Genomic DNA, 18059 nt, shown 5'->3' on the forward strand with positions numbered 1-18059 from the left:
ACAGATCAAAATATACCCTAAATCACTAGTGTATGGCTTTGTTCTATTCTTCTGCCTGATCACATTCTCTCCCTTTTTTTTTCTTTATTTTCTTTTTTGTTTTTCTTTTTAAATCTTCTTCTTTCTTTTTAAAAAACAACTTCTTATCTTATCAATTCTTTTTATAAAATCTTTTATAATTTTCATCTTTACAGTCATCTGCCATCCCTTCATTGTATCAACCCTTATTTTGTACATATATAAGTCTTTCTTCCTTTAAAATTTTAGCAGGCACTTTCTTCTAATAGACCAAAATATGCCCAAAAGCTAGTGTGTGGCACTGATCTATGCACTAGCCTGATCATATTTGATCATATTCTGTTTTTTTTTGTTTTGTTTGTTTTTATCTTTTTCTTTTTCCTTTTTTTTTTTCTTTTTTTCTCTCTTCTTTCTTTCCCTTTCTTGTCCCCTGGTTTCAGGTCTTTTCTGATTTGTATAGAGTATATTTGCTGGAGACATTGTTAACCTGTTAGCATTCTGTTCTCTCATTCATCTGTTCTCCTCTGGACAAAATGACAAGATGAAAAAAATCACCTCAGCAAAAAGAACAAGAGGTAGTACCATCTGCCAGGGACCTACTCAATACTGACAGTACGATGTCGGACCTAGAGTTCAGAATCATGACTTTAGAGATACTAGCTGGGCTTGAAAAAAGTGTGGAAGTTATTAGAGAAACCCTTTCTGGAGAAATAAAAGAACTAAAATCTAACCAAGTCGAAATCAAAAAGGCTATTCATGAGGTGCAATCAAAAATGGGGGCACTAACTGCTAGGATAAATGAGGCAGAAGAAAGAATCAGCGATATAGAAGACCAAATGATGGAAAATAAAGACGCTGAGAAAAAGAGAGATAAACAACTACAGGATCACGAGGGCAGAATTCGAGAGATAAGCGATACGATAAGATGAAACAACATTAGAATAATTGGGATCCCAGAAGAAGAAGAAAGAGAGAGAGGGGCAGAAGGTATATTGGAGCAAATAATAGCAGAGAACGTCCCTAATGTGGGGAAGGAAACAGGCATCAAAATCCAGGAGGCACAGAGAACCCCTCTCAAAATAAAAATAGGTCAACACCCCGACATCTAATAGTAAAACTTAGGAGTCTCAGAGACAAAGAGGAAATCCTGAAAGCAGCTCGGGAGAAGAGATATGTAACCTACAATGGTAGAAACATTAGATTGGCAACAGACCTATCCACAGAGACCTGGCAGGCCAGAAAGGACTGGCATGATATCTTCAGAGCACTAAACGAGAAAAATATGCAGCCAAGAATACTATATCCAGCTAGGCTGTCATTGAAAATAGAAGGAGAGATAAAAAGCTTCCAGGACAAACAAAAACTAAAGGAATTTGCAAACACGAAACCAGCTCTCCAAGAAATATTGAAAGGGGTCCTCTAAGCAAAGAGAGAGCCTAAAAGCAGCATAGATCAGAAAGGAACACAGGCAATATACAGTAACAGTCACCTTACAGGCCATACAATGGCACTAAATTCATACCTTTCAATAGTTACCCTGAATGTAAATGGGCTAAATGCCCCAATCAAAAGACACAGGCTATCAGAATGGATTAAAAAACAAGACCCATCAATATGCTGTCTGCAAGAGACTCATTTTAGACCCAAAGACACCCCCAGATTGAAAGTGAGGGGGTGGAAAACCATTTACCATGCTAATGGACACCAAAAGAAACCTGGGGTGGCAATCCTTATATCAGACAAATTAGATTTTAAAACAAAGACTGTAATAAGAGATGAAGAAGGACACTATATCCTACTTAAAGGGTCTATCCAACAAGAAGACCTAACAATTGTAAATATCTATGCCCCTAACGTGGGAGCAGCCAATTATATAAGGCAATTAATAACAAAAGCAAAGAAACACATTGACAACAATACAATAATAGTGGGGGACTTTAACACCCCCCTAACTGAAAAGGACAGATCATCTAAGCAAAAGATCAACAAGGAAATAAAGACTTTAAATGAAACACTGGACCAAATGGACTTCACAGACATATTCAGAACATTCCATCCCAAAGCAACAGAATGCGCATTCTTCTCTAGTGCCCATTGAACATTCTCCAGAATTGATCACATTCTAGGTCACAAATCAGGTCTCAACCAGTACCAAAAGATTGGGATTATTCCCTGCATATTTTCAGACCACAATGCTTTGAAACTAGAACTCAATCACAAGAGGAAAATCGGAAAGAACTCAAATACATGGAGGCTAAAGAGCATCCTACTAAAGAATGAATGGGTCAACCAGGAAATTAAAGAAGAATTAAAAAAAATTCGTGGAAACCAATGAAAATGAAAACACAACTGTTCAAAATCTTTGGGATACAGCAAAGGCAGTCCTGAGAGGAATGTATATAGCAATACAAGCCTTTCTCAAGAAACAAGAAAGGTCTCCAATACACAACCTAACCCTACACCTAAAGGAGCTGGAGAAAGAACAGCAAAGAAAGCCTAAACCCAGCAGGAGAAGAGAAATAATAAAGATCAGAGCAGAAATCAATGAAATAGAAACCAAAAGAACAGTAGAACAGATCAACGAAACTAGGAGCTGGTTCTTTGAAAGAATTCACAAGATTGATAAACCCCTGGCCAGACTTATCAAAAAGAAAAGAGAAATGACCCAAATCAACAAAATCATGAATGAAAGAGGAGAGATCACAACCAACACCAAAGAAATACAAACAATTCTAAGAACATATTATGAGCAACTCTATGCCAGCAAATTAGATAACCTGGAAGAAATGGGTGCATTCCTAGAGATGTACCAACTACCAAAATGGAACCCGGAAGAAATAGAAAACCTGAACAGACCTATAACCACTAAGGAAATTGAAGCAGTCATCAAAAATCTCCCAACAAACAAAAGCCCAGGGCCAGATGGCTTCCCAGGGGAATTCTATCAGACATTTAAAGAAGAATTAATACCTATTCTCCTGAAACTGTTCCAAAAAATAGAAATGGAAGGAAAACTTCCAAACTCATTTTATGAGGCCAGCATTACCTTGATCCCAAAACCAGACAAAGACCCCATCAAAAAGGAGAATTACAGACCAATATCCTTGATGAACATGGATGCAAAAATTCTCACCAAAATACTAGCCAATAGGATCCAACAGTACATTAAAAGGATTATTCACCATGTCAAGTGGGATTTATCTCTGGGCTGCAAGGCTGGTTCAACATCCACAAATCAATGAACGTGATACAATACATTAACAAAAGAAAGAACAAGAATCATATGATCCTCTCAATAGATGCAGAAAAAGCATTTGACAAAGTACAGCATCCTTTCTTGATCAAAACTCTTCAGAGTATAGGGATAGAGGGTACATACCTCAATATCATAAAAGCCATCTATGAAAAACCTACAGCGAATATCATTCTCAATGGGGAAAAGCTGAGAGCTTTTCCCCTAAGGTCAGGAACGCGGCAGGGACGTCCACTCACCACTGCTATTCAACATAGTATTAGAAGTCCTAGCCACAGCAATCAGACAACAAAAAGAAATCAAAGGCATCCAAATCGGCAAAGAGGAAGTCAAACTCTCACTCTTTGCAGATGATATGATACTGTATGTGGAAAACCCAAAAGACTCCACCCCAAAACTGCTAGAACTCATACAGGAATTCAGTCAAGTAGCAGGATATAAAATGAATGCACAGAAATCAGTGGCATTCCTATACACCAACAACAAGACAGAAGAGACACAAATCAAGGAGTCGATCCCATTTACAATTGCACCCAAAACCATAAGATACCTAGGAATAAATTTAACCAAAGAGGCAAAGGATCTGTACTCAGAAAACTATAAAATACTCATGAAAGAAACTGAAGAAGACACAAAGAAATGGAAAAACGTTCCATGCTCATGGATTGGAAGAACAAACATTGTGAAGATGTCAGTGCTACCTAGAGCAATCTACACATTCAATGCAATCCCCATCAAAATACCATTCACCTTTTTCAAAGAAATGGAACAAATAATCCTAAAATTTGTATGGAACCAGAAGAGACCCCGAATAGCCAGAGGAATATTGAAAAAGAAAAGCAAAGCTGGTGGCATCACAATTCCGGACTTCCAGCTCTATTACAAAGCTGTCATCATCAAGACAGTATGGTACTGGCCCAAAAACAGACACATAGATCAATGGAACAGAATCGAGAGCCCAGAAATGGACCCTCAACTCTATAGTGAACTCATCTTTGACAAAGCAGGAAAGAATGTCCAATGGAAAAGAGACAGTCTCTTCAACAAATGGTGTTGGGAAAATTGGACAGCCACATGCAGAAGAATGAAACTGGACCATTTCCTTACACCACACACAAAAATAGACTCCAAATGTTTGAAAGACCTAAACGTGAGACAGGAGTCCATCAAAATCCTAAAGGAGAACACAGGCAGCAACCTCTTCGACCTTAGCCGCAGCAACTTCTTCCTAGAAACATCGCCAAAGGCAAGGGAAGCCAAGGCAAAAATGAACTATTGGGATTTCATCAAGATAAAAAACTTTTGCACAGCAAAAGAAACAGTCCACAAAACCAAAAGACAACCAACAGAATGGGAGAAAATATTTGCAAATGACATATCAGATAAAGGGCTAGTATCCAAAATCTATAAAGAACTTATCAAACTCAACACCCAAAGAACAAAGAATCCAATCAAGAAATGGGCAGAAGACATGAGCAGACATTTTTCCAAAGAAGACATCCAAATGGCCAACAGACACATGAAAAAGTGCTCCACATCGCTCGGCATCAGGGAAATCCAAATCAAAACCTAGTCAGGTTGGCTAGGGACTGGCAGGCCAGTCAGTTAGTGTGACTAACCACACTAGTCAGAATGGCTAAAATGAACAAGTCAGGGAACGACAGATGTTGGCGGGGATGCGGAGAAAGGGGAACACTCCTACACTGTTGGTGGGAATGCAAGCTGGTGCAACCATTCTGGAAAACAGTATGGAGGTTCCTCAAACAGTTGAAAATAGAGCTACCATACGATCCAGCAATTGCGCTACTGGGTATTTACCCCAAAGATACAAATGTAGGGACTCGAAGGGGTACGTGCACCCCAATGTTTATAGCAGCAATGTCCACAATAGCCAAACTGTGGAAAGAGCCAAGATGTCCATCGACAGATGAATGGATAAAGAAGAAGTGGTATATATACACAATGGAATATTATGCAGCCATCAAAAGGAATGAGATCTTGCCATTTGCAACGACGTGGATGGAACTGGAGGGTGTTATGCTGAGTGAAATAAGTCAATCAGAGAAAGACATGTATCCTATGACCTCACTGATACGAGGAATTCTTAATCTCAGGAAACAAACTGAGGGTTGCTGGAGTGGTGGGGGGTGGGAGGGATGGGGTGGCTGGGTGATAGACATTGGGGAGGGTATGTGCTATGGTGAGCGCTGTGAATTGTGCAAGACTGTTGAATCACAGATCTGTACCTCTGAAACAAATAATGCAACATATGTTAAGAAAAAAGAAAAAGAAGAAGATAGCAGGAGGGGAAGAATGACGGGGAGTAAGTCGGAGGGGTGACGAACCATGAGAGACCATGGACTCTGAAAAACAAACTGAGGGTTCTAGAGGGGAGGAGGGTGGGGGATGGGTTAGCCTGGTGATGGGTATTAAAGAGGGCACGTTCTCTGTGGAGCACTGGGTGTTACGCACAAACAATGAATCATGGAACACTACATCAAAAACTAATGATGTAATGTATGGTGATTAACATAACAATAAAAAATTATTCAAAAAAAAGAAAAAACAGAACAGGACATAAAAGCTCAATCTCCAAAATCAGATGAGCTAGACAAAGGTGAGACACTCTTGGTCAATGAAACCAAGATCCACCTTAATGAACTGATGCACTTGCTTAATGTAACTGTGAGGAACAGCCGGGGAGTGGCTTCTGAGTGTTGCCGGAGAGCAGCCCAGAGGTGGCGTCTGAACTGAAATGTGCCATGCTCCAAGTCCTGGGAACTGTGGAGACCCTGTCTTCTGATCTCCCTGATTGAGGACACAGTCGGAGGATGAGTGACCTGGAAGAGTAAAGCCAAACTGTCTGCACACATGTGTCTTCAGGCCCCCCGGATGGAGCCTCACAGGAGCTCCTTAGGAGGCAAAGACGATGGTGGAGGAGGGTCAGGGTAAAGCCCCTTCTGACAGCCCACGGGGATGGGTGTCCTGGGACTGGGGGAGGGGACTGGTTGGGGCCTCTGGGCTTTTCAGGAGAAGAGAAACAGGAACAGAGCAGAACTGTGGAGCCCGCGGACTCTGGGACTGGGAGTGGGTCTTCTGTAGAACCCTGCCAACCTGGAACACTCTTTCTACAAAAGTGACCAACTGCCCTTGGAGCCTTAACTTGCCCTTGGCAGCCTGAGGCCACTATGACTGCCGTGTATTCCAAAGAGCAATAAAATCTGATGGATGTCTGGCTTGGGTGTCTTCTGGGAAGCTTTTTTCAAACACCTGCGAGACTCCCACCCTGGCACCCCCGGCCTCCCTGTGAACAAAAGGACCTGCAGACCTGTGACCCTGACCGTGGGGTTGGGGGCACTGTCCTCGCTCCATTCCCCCAAATCAAGCCCTGAAGTGAAGGAGGAAACAAGAGGTGGAGGACCGTGCTGGGCTGTGCAAACCACAGGGGCAGCAGGACTGCGCTGGAGGAAGCAAGGAGCATTATGACCTTGGCCCTGCGGCATTGACCTCCAGCTTGGACCCTGCTAGGACTTGGCTTTGATGTTTAGAAGGCTCAGGGCATACTTATCTTTGTAGCCATTTCCCCTTGTGAGACATTAAATTGGCGGCTGAGGCTGCCAACCCTTAAGGGACACAGTGTCCACCGCGCCTGGTTGGCTCAGGCAGTTAAGTGTCTGCCTTCGGCTCAGGTCAAGATCCCTGCTCAGCGAGGAGCCTGCGTCTCCCTCTCCCTCTGCCGCTCCCCCTGCTATGCTCTCTCTCAAATAAATAAATGCAATCTTTTTTTAAAAGGGGGGGACAAACCCTGCTCATTACTCCCGGCCCCCTGTCGGCCGGGCGGAGGGAGCATCCCTCCTGGGCTGAAGGTCCGGAGCTCGTGGGCGCTGGCCCGCACCTGCCGGATCTGCTGGCACCTGGCCCGTCAGCACCCGCCCGGCCCGCGCCCCGGCCCGCACTTCCGTCAGGCCCGGTCTCCCCGCCCTTTGCTCTCCTTCCCCGCCGCCAGCCGCTCCGAGGGTGCATCTCTGTCGTCACTGGACCCCTCGAGGCTCGCTCCGGGCGCCAGAGAGCTGCACCTGGAAGATGCGCCGGGGGACAGCGGGTGAGTGCGACCCTCACCCAGGAGGAGGGCGAGGGGACTCCGGCAGGGGAGAGCCGCCCCCTCGTCCTTCCTGGGAGCCCCCCACCCCCGGCGCGAGCCCGAGGGCGGGGCAGGTGCTGGGGCCGGGTCTTCTCCTAGCCCTGGGAGTAGAAATGCGGAAAGGGGCTCGGGCAGGGAACAATTCGCTGGGTTTCCCGTGCAGATAGTCCCACCCCGTCTCCCGGCTCCGTGAGTCTGATGCTTTGCCTGGAAAGTAGGTAGCAGGTGAGCACAGGCAGAGCTCCAAGCGGAGGGGGCTCCGTCCACGGGGGAGGGCATGTGCCTGCCGGGATGCCCTCCCCCGCCCCCCACCTCATGCGCCGCCGGGAAAGGGCTGCCAGCTGAGAAGTAGAGGCCCTTGTGGGCTCCACCTGGTGCTGCTCAGGCAGGAGTTGGGGGTCACTAGCCACAGGTCAAACTGACCAGCCCAGGAAGTTATGAAAAGTGAGGGAGAGTGAGGCAGCCTTTTTAAGTCGGGGGGGGGGGGGGGGGGGGGAGGGGGGGGGGGGTGGGGACGGATGAATGCGGAATGCCCCATTGGCACTGACTATAAAATTTCTGCTAGCATCTCTTTATAAGGCCGTTCTTATGTTTTCCAAACATCAAATTACTTGAGAAGGCTTGGGAAAAATAGGAAAAAGGGAAGAAGAAACAAAAGCCATTCCACCAGTCGTGTCGCCTCTCAAAGCCTGCCCTTCTGTCGTTGGCCTCCACCAATGGTTACTTGCCTGCCTGCCTCACCTTATAGGGCGCTCTGGGGTTCCAGGTTAACCTGCCCACCTTTGTACTTCCTGTTTCCTCCCTATAATCTGAGGAATCTGGATTCCTCCTGGAGCAAGGCAGCATACCTTGTCCAAAAATGGGAACTTCAGAAATGGAAGTTCTCTGGACTTCTTTAGTGGCCCCTCCCCCTCCCGGGAGGGCAGCTTGTCTGCCTGGAGGTGGTAGACTAAACCATCCTCTTTCGTTGGGGCGCACCGTTCCAGCTGTGTGGTCATACTCCAGAAAGTTCTAAACACCACCTTTGCGGCTTCATTCCCAAAGTTTGGAAAGACAGATTTTCAGATTTTTCTTTATTGTGTGAAATAGTTGTGTTCTCTAAAAAACTGTTTATTTATGAACAGCAGTGTTTTTGGTAACTTGTGTGGATTGTAGGATAAATGGGTGGAAATACATGTCTCTTTTTGGGGGAGAAAACATCTCCCTTGGGGCATTATTTTCATGATAGCTATTTTGGAAGTTTTTTTTTCATTATCTCTATATTCTTAGAACATTTTGCTGGCTACTTGGTGGAAAATGCTGAATATTCTTAGACTGCTTTCCCCTACCTACACCTTTTTCACACATGGCCCTTGTGAGTCGTTCATGGCCCATGTGGTCCTTTTGCATAAAGCTTTGACGTATCGTCAGATCTGTAGTTATATGGACGTGTGTGGTTAAGAGAGAGTCACCTGCAGAAGCTCAGAACCATGTTACTTTGGATTTTGTGAGCTCAGGATTTGGCAACATTCTCAATGCAGCATTTTCCTGGATAGTTTGGTCAAGCCCTTGGGTGTTTCCCAGGTAGAAAGTTCACAGGAGGGACATTCAGATGGAATGGATGAAGTAAGTGAAGCTTCCACCACCGTTCACCTATGGGGCAGCTGCCTGATAGCTGTCGTCCTAACTCCTCAAAAGTAGGGCGTTGGTGTGTGAAACTTCCAAGGCAGGTTACCTTCCAAACCTACTATGAGCTTCAGGTGTGACACTTCCCAGCCTTCCTGCCAAAAAGCCTCAGTCAACGGGACAATGACAACAGTGGATACTGAGGCCAGCAGAGCCTGAAGCCGCAAAGCCGCCAAGTTCCGAGGAGGATGAGTAAGGCTCGTCCACCCTCAGCCCTCCCTCGCTGCCCCCTCCCTGAGATAGGAGGTGCAGGTGAGGCCACCTCCAGGGTGAGGGGGTTCGGGTTCATGTTGGCAAGGCTGCTAGTGACAAACAGCTTCCTCATCATACTTTATGTTGAAGGAGATCCCACCAGAGAAAGTGTGTTCTTAGGGGTTCAGAGTTGCCCTCTTCAGGGTCCCAAGGTTGGAGGGGTAAGTGGTGCCCTGAGATCCCCTTAACCTGTAGCCTGGCTTAGTGCAAATTGGTTTTAGGACTGCTGCCTTCTCCAGTGTAAGGGAAGGGTCCGGGGCCAACCTGAGACCCCAAGAATCTGAGGGTGGGGATGAGGGTAGGACACACACGTACAGGCACACATACAGGTTGAGTGGGGGGTCTCTGAAGAGGAGTTTCGCTGACTCCCTGTCCTGCTTGGAACTGGCCTTTGCTCTAACTCTCCCCTGTGACACCTGCTGGTTGGAAGCCCGCAGGAGGACATGTGTGTCAGCTGCCGCTGATGACTTTATTACTTTACAAGAAGAGACCAGATCCTGGCTACAGGATCACAGAAGGTTCCTGAACTCAGCATACTTCCTCCCCGCCCCCACCTCTCATCGGAAGCTGCTGGACCCCCTCCCACACAGGGCCAGGGAGCCATCTTAGCTGAAGTCTGGCTCCCACCTTTCCCAAATGAGTCCTCACCTGTGCCCCGCTCGGGCGCGGGTTTCTTCTCTGCCGCCCAGGGTCTGAGCCTATCTCAGCAAACTGCTTCGGGTCCTACCTGGTGGGCACTCACCCCAGGGACTGACAGAGGTGTCCAGCCCCGAGACTGGCTGGGCCCCAGCTGGTGTGGGCGTTGTCCGGGCTTCCAGGCCTGCTCTCCTCTCCCCCGGTAGCTGGACACTTCCGTGACTGTAAGGCCTGCCCACCAGCTGCCGGTCTAGCGCCCTGCTGGCGGGAGCCACCAGACTGTCGTGGTGGACTGGTCCCAGTCTGTGCTGCCTGATCTGCCCTCCCGCCTGGAGGTGGTTCTGGCTCTAGGTCTTGGCTTCTCTCGGCCAACCCCAGCCAGAACGTCACTGGCTCACCCCTCACCTGAAGCACGGGGACTTTACAGCTTTCCCAGGAGCGCAGGAAAGTGTCCAGGGCTGGGAGCTTACTGCCTTGCAGGGCAGGCCAGCCACAGTTTATAGCTGTGCGTACGAGGATGCTTGTACCATTCCTCATGGCCCTCCCCGTCAGTTCGGTTCATGTGTCCTTGTTCAGCTGGGGGCAGAACCCTGTCTCTCTTCTGTGTAGCTGCCCTTTACACATGTGGAGGGTAGCATCATGTTCTGTTTCAGTGTCCTCCAAGCTAAACAGCACCTGTGCTCAAAGACTTCACACGAGCCGTGGTGACTAGAAGATCCTGCAAAGAATCTCTGGGTTGCCAATTGTCCTCTTTAAATATGACACTTGGACAAAATAGTCCAGCTGTGATCTGACACACACAGGACACAGTGGACTACTGTTGCCTTTGAGCCAGACACTGTTGGTGCTGACTCCATTTCCAGCAGTCATTCCACACTGCTCACTCGGCGTGCATCCAGTAGAATTTTCTGGAACCTCTGTGACCCATGTCTTGGTGTGCGGGCACAATCCTGGAGGGGGACGACCCTTGGCGTGCAATGCCAACAAAGCGTGTGAAGGGCTGATGTGAGGGTATGTGGCAGGCTGCACTGAGGTAGGGGGAGCCGTGGAGGGAGAGAGAGAAGGCTGGAGGTCACGGAGGAGAGCAGAGACTCAGACAAAGGTACGTGGCAGGACGGGGCCGAGGCTCTAGTAGATCAGTGTGACCCAGGAGAGAAAACAGAGGAGTTGCAGGAACAGAGTCAGCCACGCCCATGGCTCTCAGTTTGTTTCCTGTGGCTGGTTTTCTCAGCTTTGAGGTGTCCCTTTGGCCCTGCAAACTGCAGTGACCACCCTGTCCCACCCCTGCATAACCTTCTAACAACTTAAGGGGCTGCATGGTTTGGAAAACAGAAGAACATCCTAGATGTGGAAGTGCACACTTGAAAAAGACCAACTCGTCCCAGTGAAACCTAAGCGTCCCACCCTATTCTATCAGCGCCACCCACTGAGCTCACGGGTCGCCCCCAAGCACAAGCACACGGACTGGAGGACACATGCCCTGTGGATGGTCCACAGATCTGGAGCACCAGCCCAATGAGGAAGCTTCTGGGTAGAAGACTAGGAGGGCCCCGGCCTCGGAGTTTTGGGCCTCTACCCCCTGGGGTCACAGTGCATCAGCGTCCTCTCACATCTGTGTGTTAACTACTGGAAAGGTGCCCAGCCTCAAGCGTTGGGAGTCCAGAGTTCTTGAGTCTAATTATGTCATTGGTCACATAACCAGCTCAGGTTCCCTTTCATCTTCCTCCAGGAGGTCAGAGTGCCAACCCTCCAATCACATGGCCAGCCCCTCCCTTAAAGCTATCTAAGGACCTGAGGACACTCCTCCACCCCGTCACCTCTTGAGCCTAGACTGGGCTGTGGTCGAAAGGAGCCTCTTATGAATAACAAAAGATGCTCCTAACAGATAGGGGATACCAAGGGTTTTAGGCTGTCTGTGCCAGGAACTGGGACAAAGCTGAGATACAGTCTTTATTACATCCGCTCTGATAAGTCCACGCGTTGTCTGGAGCACAGCCGGGTGTGGAGTTTTTATTCACTGCCAGCGAGAGGGCAGAGTTAACAATGGTGGTGGCCTGGCAGGGAGGAGGCAGTAGAGATGAAGAAAAGTCTATGGAGGTGAGATTTATGGTTTTGGTAAACCCAAGGAGACTGGCTGATGGATTCCATCAGGGCTGGGAGGGGAAGTGTGAAATAAAGGAAGAATCCCAGGTATCTGGCACCTGACCCCAGCCGTCCACTGAGATGGGCCAGACGTGGGTCAGGAACAGATCTGGGGAGCGGGAGAAAATGAAGGGTTTTCCTCTGGGACATCCCAGGGTACTGACAGGTTGGCAATTGGACACCGAACTCAGAGGATTGTCTGGGCGAGCTAATCCTGGGATCCGGAGGAGAGGCCCAGGCTGTGCCCTGGGAGGGAAAGCCAGCAGAGAACACCAGGACGTGCCCACACCCTGGGAGCCCCGTCAGGAGTGTGGGTGTCAGCCAGGGGCACATGCACAGGGGTGCCTGTCATCGGGGGACGGGGCGCCGGAAGCACCGAGGACTTTGGAGGCTTTGACCAGCACAGCTGCGCTGAGCCGTGGAGTGGGAGGGGAGGCCTGGAGGCTGTAGGAGGGGGTGGCCCGAGTGGTTACAGGAGTGAGGCAACCACAGGACGTTGTGGGGTCAGGTGTGAGGTCCCTCTCCTCCCCTCCCTTCTTTCCTCCCTCTCCTTTCTCCTCGCTCCCTCCCTCCTTTCCTTCCTTTTCTTAGTTCTTAGGACTGGACCTATGAACACATATTTAAATGCTGATGGAGAAATTCTCGCTGTCCTTTTGTGCTGGGCCTGCAGCCATTCCTGCCTTGTGGCCCTTTTGGTGATCCTGAATCGAGTCCCGATCTTTGAGCTATTTAGGGGTAAAATCAGAAAGGCCTGGTGGCAGGTTGTCTGTGAAGGGGTGGGGAGCTGTCCCCTAGGCCTCCCGTGACCTAGGAGTGGGTAATGCCTTTTCCTTAAAAAATTGGGAGGAAGGTACCAGAGCCAATCAACCAGAAAGATTACCTGCAGGGATTTGCTGCTTCTGCAAAACTTGGGTTTCCCTGCAAGCTGGTCTGTGATGATAATTACAGGTTCGGTGGCTTTTCCCACGGTCACGGGGACCCTGTGCATCTTCACAGGGCGCCAGGTGCTATTCTCAGCATAAACAAAACAGACCCTGCCCTCTGGACTTTGCAGTCCACTTCCAAAAGCCTCCTCACCAAGGGATGAGCCACTTTTGGTCTGTGTCAGGCGTGGTGGGTCACGAGGCCACTAATGAATCACTGATGTTAGCATCTGAGGAAGCTCTAAAACCCAGACCAACAGCAAATGTAAAAACTTGGCATAGAAAGCATTCATTTCTTGTTTCTATTATCTGTTGCTGTAACCTCAAATGCGTAGTCTTAGCAATGCCAGCTAAGTCTGCGTGGCTTCGTCACAGCCCTTACCCCTGCGGGCCCTTACCCACCTGCCACTTCCCCGGGACGAACGTCTCAGAACACCCTGCAGACGCTGATGCAGGAAGTGGGGTTAGGATGGAGGCACCTGTCTCCTAGGCATCCACAGTGGCGACTTGTCTGTCCCCAGGCACTTTGAAGACGGCGTTCTTCTTCTTTGCCTCCATATGCGCCTGGTATTCCGGGTACCTGCTCGCAGAGCTCATTCCAGAGGTATCCCTGACCAGTGCTGTTTATAGCATCCGGAGCATCGCCAAGAAGCCCCTCCTCAAGGGTGAGTACCACAGCTCAGCTGCGGTGGTGTGTGGGTTCTGGCCTCAGCTCTGCCCCAGCTGGCCATTTTATGTTGATGAAGGTGATGATCACGAAAGTGAAGAGGAGGGGAAGGGGGGAGGAGTGGGGGGGGGAGGAGGAGGAGTTCCCACACCTTTCCAAGGTAGATACCCCTGCTTATCCCCCCGAGACCCCAAGGCAAATTATGCTGCTAGGAAAACAAAGAAACTTCATTTCCAAGATGTGTTAAATAAAAATACTCATTTGGCATACAACTTAATTTGGGAATGAAGTGAAATCACAAAATCTTCATTAGAATCTCCATTGGAAAACAGGTGGGACACTCAAGGAGTAAACTATACCCCTTTTTGGAATCTCATTGTAAATAGGTATGCTGGCATGTTTTTAATACAGAAAAGATTATAGAAAACTAATTTGCACACATACAAAGAACTGGGTGATGATTTGGACACCTGCATTCCTCCGTGCCTGTGGAGTACCCAGGGTGATGGGGATCCCAGGCTTTGGACAGGGTTCAAGGATGAGCGTAGCTGCTGCCGTCAGCATGGGAACCTCTGTTACTCTTGGCTCAGCAGAGTGACTCTGACACCCTCCTGGGAGTGTTTGTTCTAAACGTCCTCAGTGACTCCTCACATCTGGTCCAATGTGAAGCAGAGGAAGGAGCATGTTGGCATGTGAGATCAATGTTGGGCATGGAGAGAGAGGGGCTGAGGAGCCAGAGACACATACTGAGCATCCCCCCGCATGGCCGAGGCCGCCTGGACTGAGCCCACCTGCGCTTGGCCCTGACACACCACCCTCATCTTGGGCTTTCACCCTAACCCATGGTTGCTTCTCCACTTCATAAACTGTTCTCTTATTTTTTTTAAAAAAGATTTTATTTATTTATTTGCCAGAGAGAGTGCACGTGTGCACAAGCAGGGGGATCAGCAGGCAGAGGGAGAAGCAGGCTCCCCACTGGGCAGGGAACCCGATGCGGGACTCCATCCCAGGACCCTGGGATCATGACCTGAGCCAAAGGCAGATGCTTCACTGACTGAGCCACCCAGGCGCCCCCTAAACTATTCCCTTAAAATGACCAAACTCCCTGTGCAGCCTTGGAGGCCCTGCGATCCTGGCTTTGGGTTTTCTGAAGTTAATTCTTACCCTGCAAGTCTGTGCTCCCCTGGGTGCATGCCATCCTCATGTTGTATGCTGCCCCCCCACCCCTGCCCTGCCTTCTCTACGAGATTGTAAATCTGCGCTCATCCCGAGCCCCCTGAATCTCCCTGGGTTTCTAGACCTGCCCCCTCTCTTCCTTCTGCGGACCCTTGGCCGTTGTTTGGCGTCCACGTGCTGACTGCTCCGGGTCAGCCTATTCCTCATACAGAATGAGAGGACTTCACATCAGTCTGGCTCCTTCATGAAAGAGGCTTGCTCGCCCGGAAGGACAGAGAACCCCGTGGCTCCCTGTCTCCCCACAGGCCTCAGTGTCGCTCCACCCTTACCCCCACAGGCATGGGCCAAGGCTGCTCAGGTTTTACTTTCTCCTGCCCCATCTCCCCATTTTCCATGCCAGTCCTCCCCAACCCCTCTGAGGTGTTTCAGGACATCTTTATGTTTGAATACCTCATCGCAGAACCAGCTGTCCTATTTTATGGACATGTATCTTGGTGCCAAAAGGTGCTGCCCTCTCAGTGGGGGGCAGGGGGCCGTTCAGGGCAGGCTGCAACTGTGAACACCAGGCCTTTGTCCCCGTGCCCCGCCCCCTCTTCTGTAGATCTCGAATTTGTGCCTTGCCCATTTTCTGTGGGATGGTTCTGTTCTTGTTGATTTGCAGGGAGTTTTTTGTATACATCTGAAGCTGTCAATGCCTGTTCCCCACATGGCACATATCACAGTCAGCGATGATCTATCCTAGCTTGCTTTCTGTCTTGCATTCACCGTATGGGAGCTACTCTGTTCACTGCTCTCCCCATAGAGCTGAGGACGGCATGCGGTGTTTAACAAGTATTTTGTCAATAAGTGTCTATATAATGAGAATTTGTGCATCCATGAATGAGTGAGTCTGGTTGGAAGCCACATACACCCCTACACACAGCTTGCAAACCCAGGCCTCAAAGGTCGGTTTCAGGAGAGTAAGTAGAAGGAGAACCCTGTTGAAATTTTCTCCCGTGTACTTCAGATGAGAGGCCATTGAATCATTTTCTTAGAAGCTCTGGTGAGACGGAACCAAGCCAACCAAATCAGCTCCATTGAGCCACCTTCCTAGATTCTCAGCCAAGATGGAATGAGCTGACAACCACTGAGTGGCTGCGTCGCAAGAAAAAGCCAGAAAAACTACTTCTAATTCTAATTCTGCCACTGACTAGTTGTCACTGCCTTCGAGATCCCTCCTCTGTCATGCGGAAGGGACATTGCCAGTGTCTCTATGTCTGAGGCTCTTTCTGGTTCAAAAATGAACCCTCCCTTGCAGGGTGCTGCGTCCTCCAGAGAACCACGCTAGCTGCTAGGGCCTTAACGACCTTACCTGGCTCCCGTTTCCATGCCCCCGCAGCGAGGGCACAGAAGCAGCCAGGCCACTGTCTCTGGGGGGACATGGGGACAGAGGCCCAGGGGAGGTGACACAGCACCGTGCCCACACAGTCTCTCCGTGGGGTTCGGCATCCTTCCCCCCACATTGGCACCACCCAGCCGGACGAACTGGTGCGCTGACAGTCTTTCCCACTTCACCGTCCTCGGGACGCCCAAGAAATCATTATCCCTGACTGTCAGAGAGACCAGCACTCTTCGAGTGCCTTCTGGGCTTTTATTTCTGCGGACTGGACTTTAATCTCATGTAGAGCAAATGAGGCAAGTTGACGTGGCTGATATGTGGCCGAACACGCACCCCAGTAGCACCCTTCTTGTTTGCCTGGCACACGCAGCAGGAACACAGTTCTGTAAGTTCCCAAATCAGGAAGTATTTCAGAAAGACAGATTCCTGGACCCTGCTCCAGGAAATTAAAAATCTATGGGTTCAACGTGGAGCCTAAGAACCTATTTTTGTTTTAGCGAATGTAAGGATAAGAAATAAGGTAAGACTTCCCTCAGTAAGAGAATGATTTCTAAGGCTGAAATTCACGGCAGGAGGCCCACCATGCTGGAGCCACGTGGCCGATCAGGGCCCCGGGTCGTACTTAAACCAACGGGCAGGCTCTTCAGGAGACGGGAGCAGGCCCGCCGTCCTCCTGGCTGGGCACCAGCTCCCACGTATGCACATGGGCTTTACTGTTCGATCTTGGGGAAAGAAATTTCAGGAAAATGCGCCGAGGACCTAAATGTAGCACAGTATCTGGTATTTAACAGATATTTTTGGAACAAATACCTGGGAATTAGGGAGTGAATCTGGTGAGGAACGTGGTGGGGAAGAGGCAGGGTTTGGAGAGAGCTCTGTCTTCTGAGAAGATGTGTCTACATCTCCACACCCCCACCCCGAATAAAGAATATGATCTTCTATCTTTGGCCCCATAATGACAGTGTGGGTTTCTAGGGAATGGGTAGAGGGTTAAACGAGCCTTTTTGAAATGCCGCACAGACTACCCAACTGTTCCCAGGTACTGCGAGAAAATACCACCTCCGTGTCATCCCTGGTCACTAGATCCACGTTGTCCTTGGAGAATCTGATGAAAATCAAGTGCCTCCCTTGTGGAAAATGCACCTGTGCATACCCACATGAATGGCACCCACATTTCGCTGGGGCCTCTGAGTGGCAGGGCTGTAGGTTTGGAAGACCTGCCCTCGGCACTCCTGGCAAGGCATGGGCTCTGGCGCCCAGTGATGCTGGTTGCCATGTGGATAGCAGGGCCCTTGCCTGGATTGCTGCTGACCCCACCGGATGAGGAGGTGACAGGAGATTATCCGTATGAGCCCCCCAGGGATGGCGGCACTGGGAAACTCCAGCTTCAGGCCTTTGGGAGAATTTCCGGGCTAAGAAGGTGGGAGAGATGGGCAGGCTGAGTCTTGTCCAGTACTGTGCTTGCTCTGCTGGACTGGTCACTTTTTTCCTGTCTCCGAGCCCCAGCCGGGTGGAGCAGAGGGGTCACCAGCAGGAGGGAGAATAGGAAATCGCTCAGGTTGGGGCTCAGCCCACACTGTCTCATTAGTCCCTATGTTTCCTCCTGACCGGCTCCACCCAGGTCCCTCTCCCATGTGGAGTCCTGGCTCCTGGCTTTGAAACAAAGCAAAATACCTTTTCCTGTTACCCTCGACACTTTGGTATTAATCTGCTGTGGTGCTGTCTCTAAATTACCATATCCTGTGGGGGTCAGGAGGTACGATGTGCCCTCATGGCCTTATCTCTTGAGATCTGTTGGCTACATGGGG

At 49.3% G+C, this 18059-nt stretch overlaps 1 protein-coding gene across 1 annotated transcript in view; it reads left to right on the forward strand.

Annotated features, from left to right (window-relative positions):
* The first annotated feature begins 7253 nt into the window (after window positions 1–7253).
* FAM3B (FAM3 metabolism regulating signaling molecule B) overlaps window positions 7254–18059 on the forward strand; it is a 34424-nt gene continuing 23618 nt past the window's right edge. Inside the window, exons 1-2 of the mRNA XM_073887052.1 lie at window positions 7254–7373; window positions 13552–13695. Coding sequence (XP_073743153.1) covers window positions 7355–7373; window positions 13552–13695 — 163 coding nt within the window. The 5' untranslated portion in view covers window positions 7254–7354. The remainder of the gene's footprint in view (window positions 7374–13551; window positions 13696–18059) is intronic.

Source organism: Callorhinus ursinus, unplaced genomic scaffold (genome assembly GCF_003265705.2).
Source record: "Callorhinus ursinus isolate GAN/ISIS: 27379988/994484 unplaced genomic scaffold, GSC_fseal_2.0 scaffold75, whole genome shotgun sequence".
Classification (NCBI taxonomy): Eukaryota; Metazoa; Chordata; class Mammalia; order Carnivora; family Otariidae; genus Callorhinus; species Callorhinus ursinus.